Genomic DNA, 18,637 nt, shown 5'->3' with positions numbered 1-18,637 from the left:
GGTTCAGCGCGGTTGTAGTCGAAATGCAACTCCAACAGCCCCGCTCAGCTCGACTCAGCCCGACTCAGCACGGCACGGCTCAGCCGCGTTTGTAGTGGAAAAGCGGCATAACATACTAGCTACTGTTGTTGACATTAGCTAGCTTGACCTTCAAAATGGCGGACACCGGGGCGTCACGTCACCTGTGACGTCACGTCGAAAACCTCTATAGAGTGTATTTCTGATTATTGAAAAGAACAGTGCTTTTCTTTCAAAAATAAGGACATTTCAAAGTGACCCCAAACTTTTGAACGGTAGTGTACATGGACATGAAAGTGGCAGGATGCAGAAGACAGGGAGCAATGGAGACGAAAGATCTGCAAGAAGAAGCAGAAGAATCAATCCTCCACACAGCCTCCTGTCGCCACCCAGTCAGGGCCTGACACGGAAGTCACCGCCTTCTTCGTTTCCATTGGCTGAGGTGTCTCAACCATTCCACGAATCACAACAGACAGCGTTGGAGAACCGACCAATAGGACTCGAGATGCAAATTCATTTCAAAATTTTCCCGGGAAATCCGAGTTTCGCGCGAGCAGCCTTTTTCGCGCGTAAACCGCATCCCCCCTTCATTCATTGTCAGCTTCCTGGAGCCATTTTTTTCCCGAAGCGGCTCCGAAGGAAGTTCTCTCGGCCGTGTTTCTCGCTTCCATCTGCTGCTTTTTCGCCGCCGATCTTCGCCCATCTTGATCGAAATGAACACACAAGACTCTTCTTTATAGATATCTGTGATTATTTTGTCTGGATACAAAGATCTCTTAAGGAAGAGGCGCAAAACGGAGCTCTGAAGATGAGAAAAGGGATCTCGGACACCGCGGTTCGATCAGCCTCTCTTCCTGAGCAGAATATGGGCCTGATTTCAGGAGCTGATCGGCTTTCTGCTGTTTATCCGCCACACATCCAGATGATCACACCGCCTTCACAGCCTCATCATGTCCGGGTGTCTTCTTCATCTGGCAGCTTGTACACAACTCCTTTACAAGGATCTGCAAACAGCACCGGGTTCAGACCTGCTTTAGGACGACCTCCGGTAACCCAGCTCCTTTATTTAGTGATCAGAAAACAAAATACACACTTTTTTTTTCCTCATGTAAGATTAGAAAAACACAAAACCCATCTCTGATGTTCTAGTGGAGCTAAATGGTTTAGCAGCTTACAGAAATCAAGGATGTGGTTCTGATATAAAAATAAAGTCCATGTTGTTTAGAGTAAACTTATTTCTATTATTAGGTTTTTTTTTGCCTTAAAATGGCCTCCTGATAAAAATAACTCGTCTTTTTTTGAGTTTGTTTTTATTACAAAAACAAAACACAACTATCACACTTACTTATGTGCTAATCCAGTTGTTAGCATTGTTGTTTACTTGCCTTGTTTTAGTGCCTAAATGCTCTTAAACCTTCTAAAAGTGTGAAATTTTACCCTACAGACCGGTATAAACAGTCCTGGAAACTTTTTAGCTCATTTATCCTGAATGTTGTTTAACCTGAAAGCGAAAGAAAAGTTAGCAAAGTGTCGTTAGCGTTGTTGCTAATGAGCTAAATGGTGTTTAAAGACCTCAGCTCGTGCTGCAGTCATAAAACACAACGCCGCCATTTTGTTTGTTTGTTTGTTTATCTATGGGTATTTTATTTGTTATGACGTCAAGTTGAAATGTTTTTTTTTTTCTGGCTTGGTGGCTGGATGTGTTTTTAAAGCTAAGTTATGCTGCGACTTCATGTAGCTAACACACACACACACACACACACACACACGAGGCCTGAGCTTCAGCTTGACAGACTTAAATTCATCTCTGACACATGAGTGCACTCCAGGCTGGAGAGAGTCACTTCATGGCCTGTATAGTGTCTGTGAGAACTTTGAGAGCTCTGAATCTGTCATAACCCAATATCTGTTCATATTAAAGCCTGAAAGACTCGAGATGGCTCTCCGGCAGGTCTTGAGAGAAATATTTTTGCTCCTCTGAGCACTTTGTCTCAAAAGGGAAGCCATTTGGGGATTCAGTCTCGGCCTTGGTTTGGGGGGATGGGGGGCTTGATGCCTTCCAGTTTGAAGATTTCTTGTTTATTACCTTTATACAAACTTGGTTATACTGTACGTTTCTATTTTATGACATCAGTACCAAGACATTTTTGAGTCCAAAGGCTGTTTGTTGTTTTTTTTTCAGCACAAAATTAAATATTTGTCTCTGAGCAGCATACACATTGGGTAGTATTTAACTGAGCTGCGACAGCCCGCGACTAGTTGGAGACACAACAATTGTGATAAAATAAAGTTTTTTTTTTTTTCTCGAAAAATTTCGCTTGAAGGAGCTCACCATGGTGAGGGAGCGAAGAGACCAAGCGGAGGGGATGGTGCCCCCCATCCGCCGTGCAAAGCCTTTGAAAAATTGAGGCCACAATGGGACATTCTGAGGCTATTTGAGAGGGAAATTGTAACAAATTGTTTATTTGTCAACGTTGAAAAAGAAAATAAAACTGTCACAACAACACTTAATTCAAATTCTAGTACCTCATAATTCAAATTATACAATACTAGTTCCCCATGATTCAAATTGAAATTCTTCATGATTCAAATTGAAATTCCTCATGAATCAAATTGAAATTCCCCATGGTTCAAATCATGATTCAAATTGAAATTCCCCACGATTCAAATTGAAATTCCTCATGATTCAAATTGAAATTCCCCATGATTCAAATCATGATTCAAATTGAAATTCCCCACGATTCAAATTGAAATTCCCCATGATTCAAATTGAAATTCCCCACGATTCAAATCATGATTCAAATTGAAATTCCCCATGATTCAAATCATGATTCAAATTGAAATTCCCCATGATTCAAATTGAAATTCCCCATGATTCAAATCATGATTCAAATTGAAATTCCCCATGATTCAAATTGAAATTCCCCATGATTCAAATTGAAATTCCCCATGATTCAAATTGAAATTCCCCATGATTCAAATCATGATTCAAATTGAAATTCCCCGTGATTCAAATTCCCCGTGATTCAAATCATGATTCAAATTGAAATTCTTCATGATTCAAATTGAAATTCCCCATGATTCAAATCATGATTCAAATTGAAATTCCCCATGATTCAAATCATGATTCAAATTGAAATTCCCCATGATTCAAATTGAAATTCCCTATGATTCAAATCATGATTCAAACTGAAATTCCCCATGATTCAAATTGAAATTCCCCATGATTCAAATTGAAATTCCCCATGATTCAAATTGAAATTCCCCATGATTCAAATTGAAATTCCCCATGATTCAAATTGAAATTCTTCATGATTCAAATTGAAATTCCCCATGATTCAAATCATGATTCAAATTGAAATTCCCCATGATTAAAATCATGATTCAAATTGAAATTCCTCATGATTCAAATTGAAATTCCCCATGATTCAAATCATGATTCAAATTGAAATTCCCCATGATTCAAATTGAAATTCCCTATGATTCAAATCATGATTCAAACTGAAATTCCCCATGATTCAAACTGAAATTCCCCATGATTCAAATTGAAATTCCCCATGATTCAAATTGAAATTCCCCATGATTCAAATTGAAATTCCTCATGATTCAAATTGAAATTCCCCATGATTCAAATTGAAATTCCCCATGATTCAAATTGAAATTCCCCGTGATTCAAATCATGATTCAAATTGAAATTCCCCATGATTCAAACTGAAATTCCCCATGATTCAAACTGAAATTCCCCATGATTCAAATTGAAATTCCCCATGATTCAAATTGAAATTCCCCATGATTCAAATTGAAATTCCCCATGATTCAAATTGAAATTCCCCATGATTCAAATTGAAATTCCCTGTGATTCAAATCATGATTCAAATTGAAGTTCTTCATGATTCAAATTGAATTTCCCCATGATTCAAATCATGATTCAAATTGAAATTCCCCATGATTAAAATCATGATTCAAATTGAAATTCCTCATGATTCAAATTGAAATTCCCCATGATTCAAATCATGATTCAAATTGAAATTCCCCATGATTCAAATTGAAATTCCCCATGATTCAAATCATGATTCAAACTGAAATTCCCCATGATTCAAACTGAAATTCCCCATGATTCAAATTGAAATTCCCCATGATTCAAATTGAAATTCCCCGTGATTCAAATTGAAATTCCCTGCGATTCAAATTGAAATTCCCTGCGATTCAAATCATGATTCAAATTGAAATTCCCCATGATTCAAATCATGATTCAAATTGAAATTCTTCATGATTCAAATTGAAATTCCCCATGATTCAAATCATGATTCAAATTGAAATTCCCCATGATTCAATTTGAAATTCCTCATGATTCAAATCGAAATTCCCCATGATTCAAATCATGATTCAAATTGAAATTCCCCATGATTCAAATTGAAATTCCCCATGATTCAAATCATGATTCAAACTGAAATTCCCCATGATTCAAATTGAAATTCCCCATGATTCAAATCATGATTCAAATTGAAATTCTTCATGATTCAAATTGAAATTCCCCATGATTCAAATTGAAATTCCCTATGATTCAAATCATGATTCAAACTGAAATTCCCCATGATTCAAATTGAAATTCCCCATGATTCAAATCATGATTCAAATTGAAATTCTTCATGATTCAAATTGAAATTCCCCATGATTCAAATTGAAATTCCCTATGATTCAAATCATGATTCAAACTGAAATTCCCCATGATTCAAATTGAAATTCCCCATGATTCAAATCATGATTCAAATTGAAATTCTTCATGATTCAAATTGAAATTCCCCATGATTCAAATCATGATTCAAATTGAAATTCCCCATGATTCAAATTGAAATTCCCCATGATTCAAATCATGATTCAAATTGAAATTCTTCGATTCAAATTGAAATTCCCCATGATTCAAATTGAAATTCCCCATGATTCAAATTGAAATTCCCCATGATTCAAATTGAAATTCCCCATGATTCAAATTGAAATTCCCCATGATTCAAATTGAAATTCCTCATGATTCAAATTGATATTCCCCATGATTCAAATCGTGATTCAAACTGAAATTCCTCATGATTCAAATTGAAATTCCCCATGATTCAAATTAATCAAACTTGCAAAGTATTAAACATTCATCAGAGAAATCTTTTGTTTTCTTATACTAGAATAAGGTAGAATTAGTTGTTCAAAATGGAAAAAAAATTCCAGAGCAAAATAATTTTCTTTAAAAGGAAACTAAAAAAGTAAACATTGTAAAGTTGGAGTTCAACCCAAATCATATAAAGTTTGAAACCATGCAAAAAATGTTAGCGGGCTAAAAAAAACAAACAAAAAAAAACATACTTGAACTTTTCCTGGAACTCGGCCTTTTTCTCATTTTGCTTTTCCACTGAACACTCGGTGCCTTCATCAGAGCAAGACATCTGGTCTTCGTTCATCACGGATTCTGCGACGCCGCTGTCACAGCGCTCGGTTAACGCGTCCTTCAATGAGGGCACGGAACGATCCCTCGATTGTTGCGATCTCGCCATCAGAAACATCTTTATCCATTTTGTGACAGAAAAAAGGAGTCATCTTCTTCTGCCCCGGACAGTCTTTGGCTTTCTTCTGTTTCATGCCGCTGAATGGCATCTTTAAATGTCCAAGTGTCAACAAAAACAACTCGCAAACTACTTCTGTCAAAAGCTCCCGCGCCGGTGGGTGAAAGGTCATTCAGTCTCGAGAAATCTCGCTCTACAAGTCAGCTGACCTTGTATGTAACCTATGTCAAATCTTGCGAGAGCAGCCGCGACAAGTAAACAACATGGCGCCTCGGTCTGGAAAACGCCAATTTGGATAGTTTTTGCACCGTCTGGCGGTGTATCTACAATGATTGGAATATTTTTGGAGCAATTATAACATATTTGATGATCAGACACATTGTCACGTGGTGTTGCTGGGATGTTTTCATGGAGAAAAGATCGTTTTGAGAAAGATTGCATGTTGTGCAGTAGCATATAAGTGCATGGCCTAAGTGTGACTTGGGGTTCAATTGGCATTTCGGTAAGGGGGCGCACGCCGAGAGTAAGAGGGCGCAGCGCCCCTGTTCCCCGGTTTAGACGAGAGCATGAAATATGACAATTTTCACTTGGAATCATACTGAATTGATATTTGCATATTTTACCGTAATTGTGTCTCCAACTAGTCGCAGGCTGTCGCAGCCTGGCTTTCCCTCAGCAGGCAGGGAAGTAGAGGAAACCTCACGGAAACTGACTTGAGAAGGGTTCGTGACTGCTTTGCGACGCATTTGTGGCTATTTTGAGAGAAATTTTGTCGCACAAATTTTTTGAACGTGTTCAAAATTTCAGCGATGAAGGAGCGACACTTTGCGACTCGTGCGAGGAAATTGAGAAGCCCCGCGAATGTTTCAAGACACTTTTGAAACACTCTCGCGAATGACATTCGCAATTTGTCTCAAGCTGTCGCAGCCCAGTGAGATGCTGGCTATACAGTATAACGCGTAAAAATTCAATCCAAGTTGCTTGATTGAAACTGCTCTCGTTGAATTCCGAATTGAATGAATGATAAACAACGTACTTTCTACAGAATTAAAATGTTTATCTGTTCTTGGGATATTACAAATCAAAGATTGAAGAAATGGCGTAATTTTGATTAAACTGACATAATGTTATTTAATTAGGATCACGTGGTCCAAAATGGGCCTCATTAACCAAGGAGATCAAATGTTTTTTTTTTTCTTAATAACTTTTCTATTCTTACAAGATATTTACATGGAAATTAACAGGCACGCAGATGGTTGTGTACTGAATACAAATTTTGAAAAATTACTCAAAGCAAATTAGTATTTAATTGGTATTGATTATGCTAATTCCGCAAACATGTTAAACCAGTACACTCTTCTTTAAAGTTTCACCAAATGGCTTTATTTGCGCAATATAAAGCTGATCTTAACTCTCGTTTGTACATCACAAAGACGGAGAAATCAATGTTAATTATAAAATATGCATAAATAAGCACTGAACATCGTTCACATCTACCATTCTTTATCAAAATAAAAAAGGAATAAAAGTATTTCTAATACCCTCTGTAGGGCTTTGTATTTCTCAAAAGTCGGGCCTACTGGTGTTTATATTAATGAATATAAATTACTATTTTGATTAATATTCACAGATTTCAAGACGAACCTTGAAAAAACTGTGTGATCCACATCCAATAAACAGTTCATATTAATTGAATTGACATTGACACTCGCGTTTCTGACTTGTGGTTTTTGTAAAATCTCATTCCACCCACTAAGATCTCAACATTTTTCATCAAAACAACTACAGTTATATTCTAAAATGGTTATTTATTTACATAAATCAGTTTGATTTGAAAAAATAAGTAGGTAAAGCTATGAAAGCTCTCACTTCAGAGTCTCCCGTGAATCATAACATTTGAAACTAGCTGATGGAAAATTTTACTGAATACTTCATCAGAAACAGTGAGAGTGAGAGAACATCCCTATAAAAGTTATCTGATTGATATTCACGAGTAATCCAGTTGGAAACCGATCAGGGGAGAGAGAGAGAGAGAAAGAGAGCCTGACCGTTTTCCTGTGACTCAAGCACTGACAGTTTCCCGATGTCACGCGAGCAGAGAGTTTTTACTCTGTTGTACCGACTTCAACCTGCCGTTATTCCCAAAGTACTGAACAGATCTTATCGAGATCAATTTCTTTGGGAAGCAGAAATTATACACTTTTTAACGATCTTATTCACGATAGAAAATATTCAAGAGTTAAGCAATGACAGGTTTTGAAACTTAAATGAGCGTCTGATATGCCGAGCATAAGAGAGCACTTTTCAGATTAACAAAGAAAACCTAATGAAGGCTGCTGGGTTTTGGTGCAAAATGAAGACGCGAGTGTGACAGTCAAAGTGTCCAGAAGAACTGTGGCTGGTTCTGGAAGATGCTCAGTAAAACCTACAGATCATTTCCGCATAAAACTGCCCTCGTTGTACCTGAGACGACTTTTTTTTTTTTTTAAAGCAAAGTGTCGTCTCACACCAATTACTGACTTTGTTTCATTTATTAGGGCTTACTGCTTACTGTTTATAGCAGACCTGGGCATTTTACGGCCCGCGGGCCGCATCCGGCCCTTTCTGACCGGCCCGCGTAAGATTAATTAGAAATTACAAAATAAATGCATTTTCTAATTTTACCTCATGCATGGACTGAATGTGCATTGCTTTTATTTTGAAGTTGTGTTCAACAAAAACGCAATGCGCACGACATGAGCATGACATGAAATCCCACGAAACCTAATCCCGCGATAACTACTTCCGTAATTTGTCCAGACCAACCACAAACTTGTACGTCATCCTTCAAACGGTCCAGCCATTCACATAGTGTGACGTCACCAGCAGGCGCCGGAGCCCGAGCCGATCTGTAGATCTGATTCTTACACCGAATCGACTGATGATCATCTGTCAGCTGTGCTTCGCATCTCCACCTCAGACATTCAACCTGACTCTGATGCACTCGGTAAAGACCAACAGAGACGAGATTTCTCTCACTGAACAAATAAAAAACACCAAATGAGGTGATTAGACTACAAATGTGGGCATCATTATTATAATCTGATCTATCTTGCTTGATATTTGGAGTAGAACGACAATATTGTGATGTCTTTATTGTGTTTTGGGGTGAATGTGACTGAAAAAAAAATGGTACAAACGTTCACATTTTGTTAACCATTGTTTTGGGAAATTTGATTGAATAAATGACATTTTTTGTAAGGCAACCTCGTTTATTCCATACTCTTACCAGTCTTAGCAGCTTGTAAAAACAATGATATTTATTGCTTTATATAAAGAAATACAATTAATATTATGCAGAATTTAGTTCAGCCTTTTGGTCCGGCCCTCCACAAAATTTTCTGTTTCTCATGTGGGCCCCATGGAAAAAATAATTGCCCACCCCTGGTTTATAGTATTTTTTTTTTAAATGTTGAAACATTTTTAAGCCATTTTTGGTCGAAGCATTTCTTTACATGTGCCTGAGACTTTTGCACAGAACTGTATATAAAATTTGAGCGTTTTACTGGGAAATCCATCACCCCTATTTTTCATATGAGTAACGTCTGGGACATGGAGAACCAAAACCGTGACATAAATCTCTATATTTCTCTCATGAGGAAATTGATGAATTGTTTTGTTAAATTTGGGTACTTTTTATTTGTGGGTGTGTCTATATAATAAAAATAAAATTGGCTTGAAGATCTGATCTCATCTCATTATCTCTAGCCGCTTTATCCTTCTACAGGGTCGCAGGCAAGCTGGAGCCTATCCCAGCTGACTACGGGTGAAAGGCGGGGTACACCCTGGACAAGTCGCCAGGTCATCACAGGGCTGACACATAGACACAGACAACCATTCACACTCACATTCACACCTACGCTCAATTTAGAGTCACCAGTTAACCTAACCTGCATGTCTTTGGACTGTGGGGGAAACCGGAGCACCCGGAGGAAACCCACGCGGACACGGGGAGAACATGCAAACTCCACACAGAAAGGCCCTCGCCGGCCACGGGGCTCGAACCCAGGACCTTCTTGCTGTGAGGCGACAGCGCTAACCACTACACCACCGTGCTGCCGCGTTGATTGGTATATCAGATATATTCCATTCAGCTGGCACGATACTGAAGTTGAAGAAGAGTAGCTGAATGGAATATATCTAATATATCACGAAAAAGTCAGCCATTATTATTGTTGTTGTTGTTGTTATACATATTCCTTTTGGGTGTTCAATGTGTCTCTCTTTCAGAATTCTCTCAGTCATCTGTAACCACTCGAACCTGGGGGCCATGTTTGTTTATAAATTGTCCCAGTCGTTCGCTAGCACCGAAGTTTTACGTCTCCGACGTATGATGTCATGTTGTCTTGATAGCCATACAGTTATCTCATACCATGTGAAAGTAGGAATTTTAAGACCGATGAAACTGATGCTTTGACATCAAGACATCTTGTCAGCTTGGCCCTGTTTACTTTCCACATTGCACTACGATCCCAATTCCAAAAAAGTTGGGACAATGTGAACTACAGTGGTGCTTGAAAGTTTGTGAACCCTTTAGAATTTTCTGTTTCTGCATAAATATGACCTGAAACATCAGATTTTCACACAAGTCCTAAAAGTAGATAAAGAGAACCCAGTTAAACAAATGAGACAAAAATATTATACTTGGTCATTTATTTATTGAGGAAAATGATCCAATATTACATATCTGTGAGTGGCAAAAGTATGTGAACCTCTAGGATTAGCAGTTAATTTGAAGGTGAAATTAGAGTCAGGGGTTTTCAATCAATGGGATGACAATCAGGTGTGAGTGGGCACCCTGTTTTATTTAAAGAACAGGGATCTATCAAAGTCTGATCTTCACAGCACATGTTTGTGGAAGTGTATCATGGCACGAACAAAGGAGATTTCTGAGGACCTCAGAAAAAGCGTTGTTGATGCTCATCAGGCTGGAAAAGGTTACAAAACCATCTCTAGAGTTTGGACTCCACCAATCCACAGTCAGACAGATTGTGTACAAATGGAGGAAATTCAAGACCATTGTTACCCTCCCCAGGAGTGGTCATCCAACAAAGATCACTCCAAGAGCAAGGCGTGTAATAGTCGGCGAGGTCACAAAGGACCCCAGGGTAACTTCTAAGGCTACGTTTACATTAGACCGTATCTGTCTCGTTTTCTTCGCGGATGCACTGTCCGTTTACATTAAACCCCCTGGAAACGCCAGGAAATGGGAATCCACCAGCATCCACGTATTCAATCCAGATCGTGTCAGCTCCGGTGCTGTGTAAACATTCAGAATACGCGAATACGCTGTGCTGAGCTCTAGCTGGCGTCTCATTGGACAACGTCACTGTGACATCCACCTTCCTGATTCGCTGGCGTTGGTCATGTGACGCGACTGCTGAAAAACGGCGCGGACTTCCGCCTTGTATCACCTTTCATTAAAGAGTATAAAAGTATGAAAATACTGCAAATACTGATGCAAATACTGCCCATTGTGTAGTTATGATTGTCTTTAGGCTTGCCATCCTTCCACTTGCAAGTAGTAAGTGATATGCGCTGGGATCACACACACAGCGGCTCAGTCCCGAATCGTGGCTTGTTCACTTCACTCGCGCGCTGTGTGAGCTGCGCAGGGCCGGAGTGCACACCCTCCAGAGGGCACTCGCTGTTCAGGGTGGAGTGATTTGGAGCGCAGGATGCCTGCGGAGCCAAGCGTATCCGTGTATTAGGCTTGCCATCTTTCTACTTGCAAGTGGTGAGCCTTGCGCATGCCCTAAATGCACTGGGATCATGTTACGCGCCGTCTGAAATGCACTGGGATCATGTTACGCGCCGTCTAAAGTCATGTGATTAGCGTATCCGCGTATTGGCGTTGCTGTGTGCACGGCTAACGGTTTTAGTGTAAACGCGAATCATTTTAAGAACGTTAATCTGATGATCCGCTGATTCGACATAATGTAAACGTGGCCTAAGCAACTGAAGGCCTCTCTCACATTGGCTAATGTTAATGTTCATGAGTCCACCATCAGGAGAACACTGAACAACAATGGTGTGCATGGCAGGGTTGCAAGGAGAAAGCCACTGCTCTCCAAAAAGAACATTGCTGCTCGTCTGCAGTTTGCTAAAGATCACGTGGACAAGCCAGAAGGCTATTGGAAAAATGTTTTGTGGACGGATGAGACCAAAATAGAACTTTTTGGTTGAAATGAGAAGCGTTATGTTTGAAGAAAGGAAAACACTGCATTCCAGCATAAGAACCTTATCCCATCTGTGAAACATGGTGGTGGTAGTATCATGGTTTAGGCCTGTTTTGCTGCATCTGGGCCAGGACGGCTTGCCATCGTTGATTTAACAATGAATTCTGAATTATACCAGCAAATTCTAAAGGAAAGTGTCAGGACATCTGTCCATGAACTGAATCTCAAGAGAAGGTGGGTCATGCAGCAAGACAACGACCCTAAGCACACAAGTCGTTCTACCAAAGAAGGGTTAAAGAAGAATAAAGTTAATGTTTTGGAATGGCCAAGTCAAAGTCCTGACCTTAATCCAATGGAAATGTTGTGGAAGGACCTGAAGCGAGCAGTTCATGTGAGGAAACCCACCAACATCCCAGAGTTGAAGCTGTTCTGTACGGAGGAACGGGCTAAAATTCCTCCAAGCCGGTGTGCAGGACTGATCAACAGTTACCGCAAATGTTTAGTTGCAGTTATTGCTGCACAAGGGGGTCACACCAGATACTGAAAGCAAAGGTTCACATACTTTTGCCACTCACATATATGTAACATTGGATCATTTTCCTCAGTAAATAAATGACCAAGTATAATATTTTTGTCTCATTTGTTTAACTGGGTTCTCTTTATCTACTTTTAGGACTTGTGTGAAAATCTGATGTTGTTTTAGGTCATATTTATGCAGAAATATAGAAAAAGCGTTCACAAACTTTTTCAAGCACCACTGTATTAAAAAAAACAGAATGCGATAATTTGCAAATCATGGAAACCCTATATTTAATTGAAAATAGTACAAAGGCAACATATCAAATGTTGAAATTGATATTTTTTTTTGGGGGGGGGTTGGAAAAATATAATAATTTTGAATTTGATATCAGCAACACGTTTCAAAAAAGTTGGGACAGGGGCATGGTTTATCACTGTTGCATCACCTCTACTTTTACTAACAACACTCTAAACGATTGGGAACTGAGGAGACCAATTGCTATAGTTTTGAAAGAGAAATGTTGTCCCATTCTTGCCTGATATACAATTTTAGTTGCTCAACAGTTTGGGGTCTCACATCTTTGCCCTATTTTGCACTTCATAATGTGGCAAATGTTTTAAATGGGAGACAGGTCTGGGCTGCAGGCAGGCCAGTTTAGCACCTGAACTCTTAGTACGGAGCCATGCAGTTTTGATGAAAAAGATTGTCTGGATGGAAGCATATTGCTCTGAAACGTGTATATATCATTCAGCATTAATGACGCCTTCCCAGGTGTACAAGCTACCCATGTCATGTGCACTTTATATTGTATTGTATTTAATCTACTCGGTATTGTCTAGGCTTTGTTTAGAGGCCTATTGATTTGATTTTTTTTTTTTTGCTTTGTGCCCCCGACTTCATCACAGGAGTGCTGGCTATGCTAAATAATTCATATTTAACCTGCTTCTACTTGTTTGCTGAGTAAATGGATAAGACAGTTTGCTTTGCTGAATTTTCTCATTTGTCTTAATTTACCATCTTTTTGTACATTCAGGCCAAAAGGCGTTTGGAGCTGGACGTCGCAGATCACCAATACAGTGAACCGGCTCGAACGCCAAGGGGTCGCCGAGCACCTCTCCAAATGAAGAGCCCAAAAGGTATTTAATTCGAGTGTGCTTAATGTACAAAAGATCCAGACTGTGGCTCTTCAGTCATACTGCATTTAAAGAAAGGCTGCTTTGTTTCGCAGGGACTGACAAATCATAAATCCGTTTGCTAGCTGTAAACGTGCACCTTTCAGAAACCTATTTCCAGAGGTGTTGAGAAATTCTTGAAAAAAAAAAATTATCAACATTTCTGGCCATGATTTTTGAACTCTGAACCATGTCAACTGAAATGGGTGATTAAAAGCATTCAGTAATTTCATGAAGGTTGACTACTACAGTGTTAGAGCTTCCAGGTAACACTCTTAAGCTAGCCGCACACTACGCCGATTTTCAGCGTACCGAGCCAACTGAAGTCGCGAGTCAGGCGTAAAGACTAGTTTTCGATGGTACCGACTCATCTCACAGCCGATTCGAAAAACTAATCGGGAGCCAGACTGATCGGCGAGAGTCGCTAGCAATAGCCAATCATATCTTTCGCATATAACACGTGATATTTCGTGATCATGTGACTTCTATCTTTTCGAAAATGAACGGACTGACAATAATGTCAAACTGAACCGTTGATCAAGGGAGATCCGCGCCCCGACATGCGGTGTGCGCGCGCACTCGGCGCATGCTCAGTTGCGTGAATGTGTCATGCACCGAAAATAAGAGATTTACAAGCCAGGAACGCCTCATGATGCAATTCGCAAGAAAAGAAAGAAGATTTACTTCCATTTTACTTTGCATTTGAGTAAAGTGAATAAATAAATGGTCTGTGGAAAATACATTTAATCCTGGGAACTGCGTGCACAGGAGTTTATTTTGTGTTTACTCCCCCCGGCTGGCTACTTATTTGTCATGGCTGGCTAGTATGAGCCTTAGTGGAAAGCCCTGGGAATGCGGAAATGTCAAGTTCGATTTTAGATTTACGAACCCGAAAAAAATGTCGAAAAACCGGCATTAAAAAAATTTCACCCGCACAAACGGCACTCACCCGGCCGGTGGACCGGAAACAGAACATTTTTTAATAATGGCTCAAGATATTAACCTCTGCTTTCTTTCAGTCATGAGTTAGTCGGGGATATGTGCGTGCCCTGTCGGGAGTCGGCTCTGAAATGGGTCAGTTCGGTACCGCGTGGATCGGCGTAGTGTGCGGCTAGCTTTACACCTAGGGCTGGGCGATATGAGAAAAAATTATCACACGATATATTTTTTCAAAATTTTCGATAACGATATATATCATGATATAAATCAAATCACCATTTTTGTATTTTCTTTAATTTTCTGCTCAAAATATGAACATTACAAATTAGTAGTTCCTTCCTAATTAACAAAAATAGCTTAACAAGCCTTCAAGTTTCACAGAACCAAAACAAACTGGATGCACATTCTTTTGTTCTTTTTGTTCAAATGAATAAATTGAAACTGAAAAATAAAAACTATATACCATTGTTAATCATTTGTGCAAATTCTAGCAGCTTTCAAATAAACATAAAAGACATATTGACATGTAAACCTTATGCTGCAAGGAGAAAAAAAGTGCAATCCTGTACGTCAGTGTGTTTAAGGTTTTGTGTAACACTTTGTTGTATGTCCGATTTTAAATATCCAAAATACCTCCACACAACCGAAGATCTCTGGCCCTTCTTTTCAACGATGTCCTCCAGGGCAGTGCTCTGACTTTCCTGTTCAGAACTCCGGTCAGTCGGCTTCTCGCTCATTTTTATAATCGCTTTGTTTCACGCTTTGTTGGAGAAATGCCGCGCTCCTGCAAACTTCACCACAGCCATGCTGTGCGTTGCTGCTACACGTGTGTGTGTGCACGCAACCTAACTTGACGTGGCTCTCTTCCAACTGATTGGTTACGTGTGGTACTGTTTAGTTATGATTGGCTATTCGCGTGTCTGTCAAAACTTCGGATGAAGTAATTTTATTGAAGGCGTAGGCTTATCGTAGGCATATCGTACGTGTCTAATTTCTAATCGTAGAGATTTTATATCGTGAATAACATCGTAATCGTAAAATCGCCCAGCCCTACACCTGTAATAGTCTCGCTTCCTGCTGTCAAAGGTAATGACCCATCAGTCTGAATGTCGTTGTGACCCTTTCTGTCCTCCATAACCATCTGTGTGAACTGGAAGAAAAGACGAGACCATGAAACCTTTGTACAGCTGCGCAGATGGAGATGTTTTCGCCTACTTCCATGCAAGCTGCTTTATCGCAGAAGTCTTAGTGAAACGTCGACTCTGCCATGCCTGTGTCGAGTTAACAGAGGTGAAATGACTGGCTTAACTCCGAACATGTTTGTGCTGTGAAATGCTTTAGGGCGTGTCCATATAGTTCTTCTCTGGCAGAAAAGCACCTAGGAGCACTTCATCCCAGTGCTGCTGCTGCTGCTTCTTAAAAAAATTTGTTTTTATGACACTATCATGACTGGGGATTGGTTGCCTGAGAAGGAAGAACCATGATGATGCTGGAACCTTTCAGAAAAGTTCAGAGATTTTCAACCAGAAGTGAATGGAGCTGCCTACACAAAAAAAGGTGTGGAGCACTTTTGGGTGCGGCGCTTTTGGCCAGATACTCTGTCCTCTTTGGGAACAATTGAAGTCAGCAAACAACAACCCAAACAAGTTTGGGTTTATTGCTGGGTTTCACGTGATGTCACATCCTCCTCATTACTTATTCAGAACTTTAGCTGGTGGTCTACCAAAGCTCAGCTGACAAAAGTGTTTCTACGCGGAAGGTGCATTGCTTGCATGAAAAATGCCTTGCGTTTGCATTGTTTTCATTGTTGCATTTGCATTGTTTGCATTGTTGCGTTTGCATTGTTGCATTGCATTTGCATTGGTTGTTCGACTCGATCAAACCGTGAAACTGATAAGTTTCTTCAGGGTTCCCCGTGAACTCATAAAAAAGGGTGAATGAACACAGGATTTCACAAAAAGACGTTGAGAAAGGTGGCTTTTCAGTGCACCTCTGGCTGAAATCGAAGGGAGCCGAGTCGAAGCATGCTCGAGTTTGCAGTGATCACTTGGTGAAAGGTTTGTATCTCCCTCTCAGCTATGGCCTTAGTGTTTTCCAAGTACTTTTCTTGCTATGTGTCGTTATTTTACGGTACTTCTTTTAGTCACGAAGTGCTAAAGTCCCCAGCTGTGTCTTTTGTTTACTTCTTACAAAGTCTATATGCGTGAAGATCGTGACACAATTCTTCCCCAGCCGTACAGTTACAATGCGCCGTGATCACTTCTTCGTCTTGTTTAACTAAGCCCATGTTTACATTAGACCGTATCAGCGGATCATCAGATTAACGTTTTTAAAACGATTAGTGTGCACACAGCAACACCAATACACGATTCGCGTGCACACAGCAACACCAATACACGATTCGCGTGCACACAGCAACACCAATACACGATTAGCGTGCACACAGCAACACCAATACACGATTAGCGTGCACACAGCAACACCAATACATGATTAGCGTGCACACAGCAACACCAATACACGATTAGCGTGCACACAGCAACACCAATACACGATTAGCGTGCACACAGCAACACCAATACACGATTAGCGTGCACACAGCAACACCAATACACGATTAGCGTGCACACAGCAACACCAATACACGATTAGCGTGCACACAGCAACACCAATACACGATTAGCGTGCACACAGCAACACCAATACACGATTAGCGTGCACACAGCAACACCAATACACGATTAGCGTGCACACAGCAACACCAATACACGATTCGTCTGCACACAGCAACACCAATACACGGATACACTCGGCTCCGCAGGCATCCTGCGCTCCAAATCACTCCGCCCTGAACAGCGAGTGCCCTCTGGAGGGTGCGCACTCCGGCCCTGCGCAGCTCACAGAGCGCGCGAGTGAAGTGCACGAGCAGTGATTCGGGACTGAGCCGCTGTGTGTGTGATCCTAGTGCATATCACTTACCACTTGCAAGTGGAAGGATGGCAAGCCTAAAGACAATCATAACTACACAATGGGCAGTATTTGCATCAGTATTTGCAGTATTTTCATACTTTTATACTCTTTAATGAAAGGTGATACAAGGCGGAAGTCCGCGCCGTTTTTCAGCAGTCGCGTCACATGACCAACGCCAGCGAATCAGGAAGGTGGATGTCACAGTGACGTTGTCCAATGAGACGCCAGCTAGAGCTCAGCACAGCGTATCCGCGTATTCTCAATGTTTACACAGCACCGGAGCTGACACGATCTGGATTGAATACGTGGACGCTGGCGGATTCCCGTTTCCCGGCGTTTCCAGGCGGTTTAATGTAAACGGACAGTGCATCCGCGAAGAAAACGAGACAGATAAGGTCTAATGTAAACGTAGCCTTAGATCCAGGTCTTTAAAGGGGTTTCTGATGATGTTTGTGAATGATTTACCTGAGAGATAAGAGCCAACACAAGTGAGAATCAAGCCAACTGTTTGTTTGCGCTTCGTTATAGAGACGCAAACGAAAAGCTTAAAAAAAAAAAAACAACTTACACGGGCAAAAACAATCCAGGATTCATTCGGCAGCGACTTGATAGCGAGGTCCTTTACCCAGCAACATACAGAAAAGTTGCAAGCCTCCGTACTCTTCCACACTTTCATCTGTTTTGCGGTGTAGAAGGACGTCTGCAACAACACATAGTTCAAGATGTCGGGGAACTCGACTGAAGGGTAGTTTTCGAGATCGTATGACAAATCCTTCTTTCCCAGACTGTACGGGTCGATTCCATTGCACATAGCAATCTTCTGAATACATCAAGCCAGCAGTGGCTTCTAGATTACGAGCATACTCTGATAAGTCATCGCTAGTTGTTTGCACTACGGCAGCCGTTTAGACCACCAGCTATTTCACTTCTGGTAAAACCGCTAAGAAAAGTCACGTGACTGAAACCCAGCAATAAAAATGCCACCAGTGTGCTTTAACTAGATGTTAAATTTGGCGGTATAAGCATTCTTTTTTTTTTTTTTCCCATTTTAAAGATCCTTTGATCATTCTTGATAATTGTTTGTGATCGACATCTAAGCAAGGCTCGTTCAGGCTTTGTTTTATGGTGTTAACACGTGTTGTTAACGTGACTGCAGACTTTATTACTTGTTGTTTGTCTTTTCTTTGGAAGACTCCAACTCACTGTCACTCAAGTCACTCAAGGCCTGAACTTGGGTCGTTATATGCGAAA

General features: G+C 40.5%; 1 protein-coding gene across 2 annotated transcripts in view; it reads left to right on the top strand.

Annotated features, from left to right (window-relative positions):
• The first annotated feature begins 637 nt into the window (after positions 1–637).
• Positions 638–18,637, top strand: part of e2f3 (E2F transcription factor 3) — a 27,928-nt gene continuing 9,928 nt past the window's right edge. For both annotated transcript variants that reach the window (XM_060904692.1, XM_060904693.1), the window contains exons 1-2: positions 638–1,066; positions 13,339–13,441. In XM_060904692.1, coding sequence (XP_060760675.1) covers positions 827–1,066; positions 13,339–13,441 — 343 coding nt within the window. In that variant the 5' untranslated portion in view covers positions 638–826. The remainder of the gene's footprint in view (positions 1,067–13,338; positions 13,442–18,637) is intronic.

This window comes from Neoarius graeffei, chromosome 22 (assembly GCF_027579695.1).
Source record: "Neoarius graeffei isolate fNeoGra1 chromosome 22, fNeoGra1.pri, whole genome shotgun sequence".
NCBI classification, from domain to species: Eukaryota; Metazoa; Chordata; class Actinopteri; order Siluriformes; family Ariidae; genus Neoarius; species Neoarius graeffei.
This window is presented reverse-complemented; position numbering and strand designations above follow the sequence as displayed.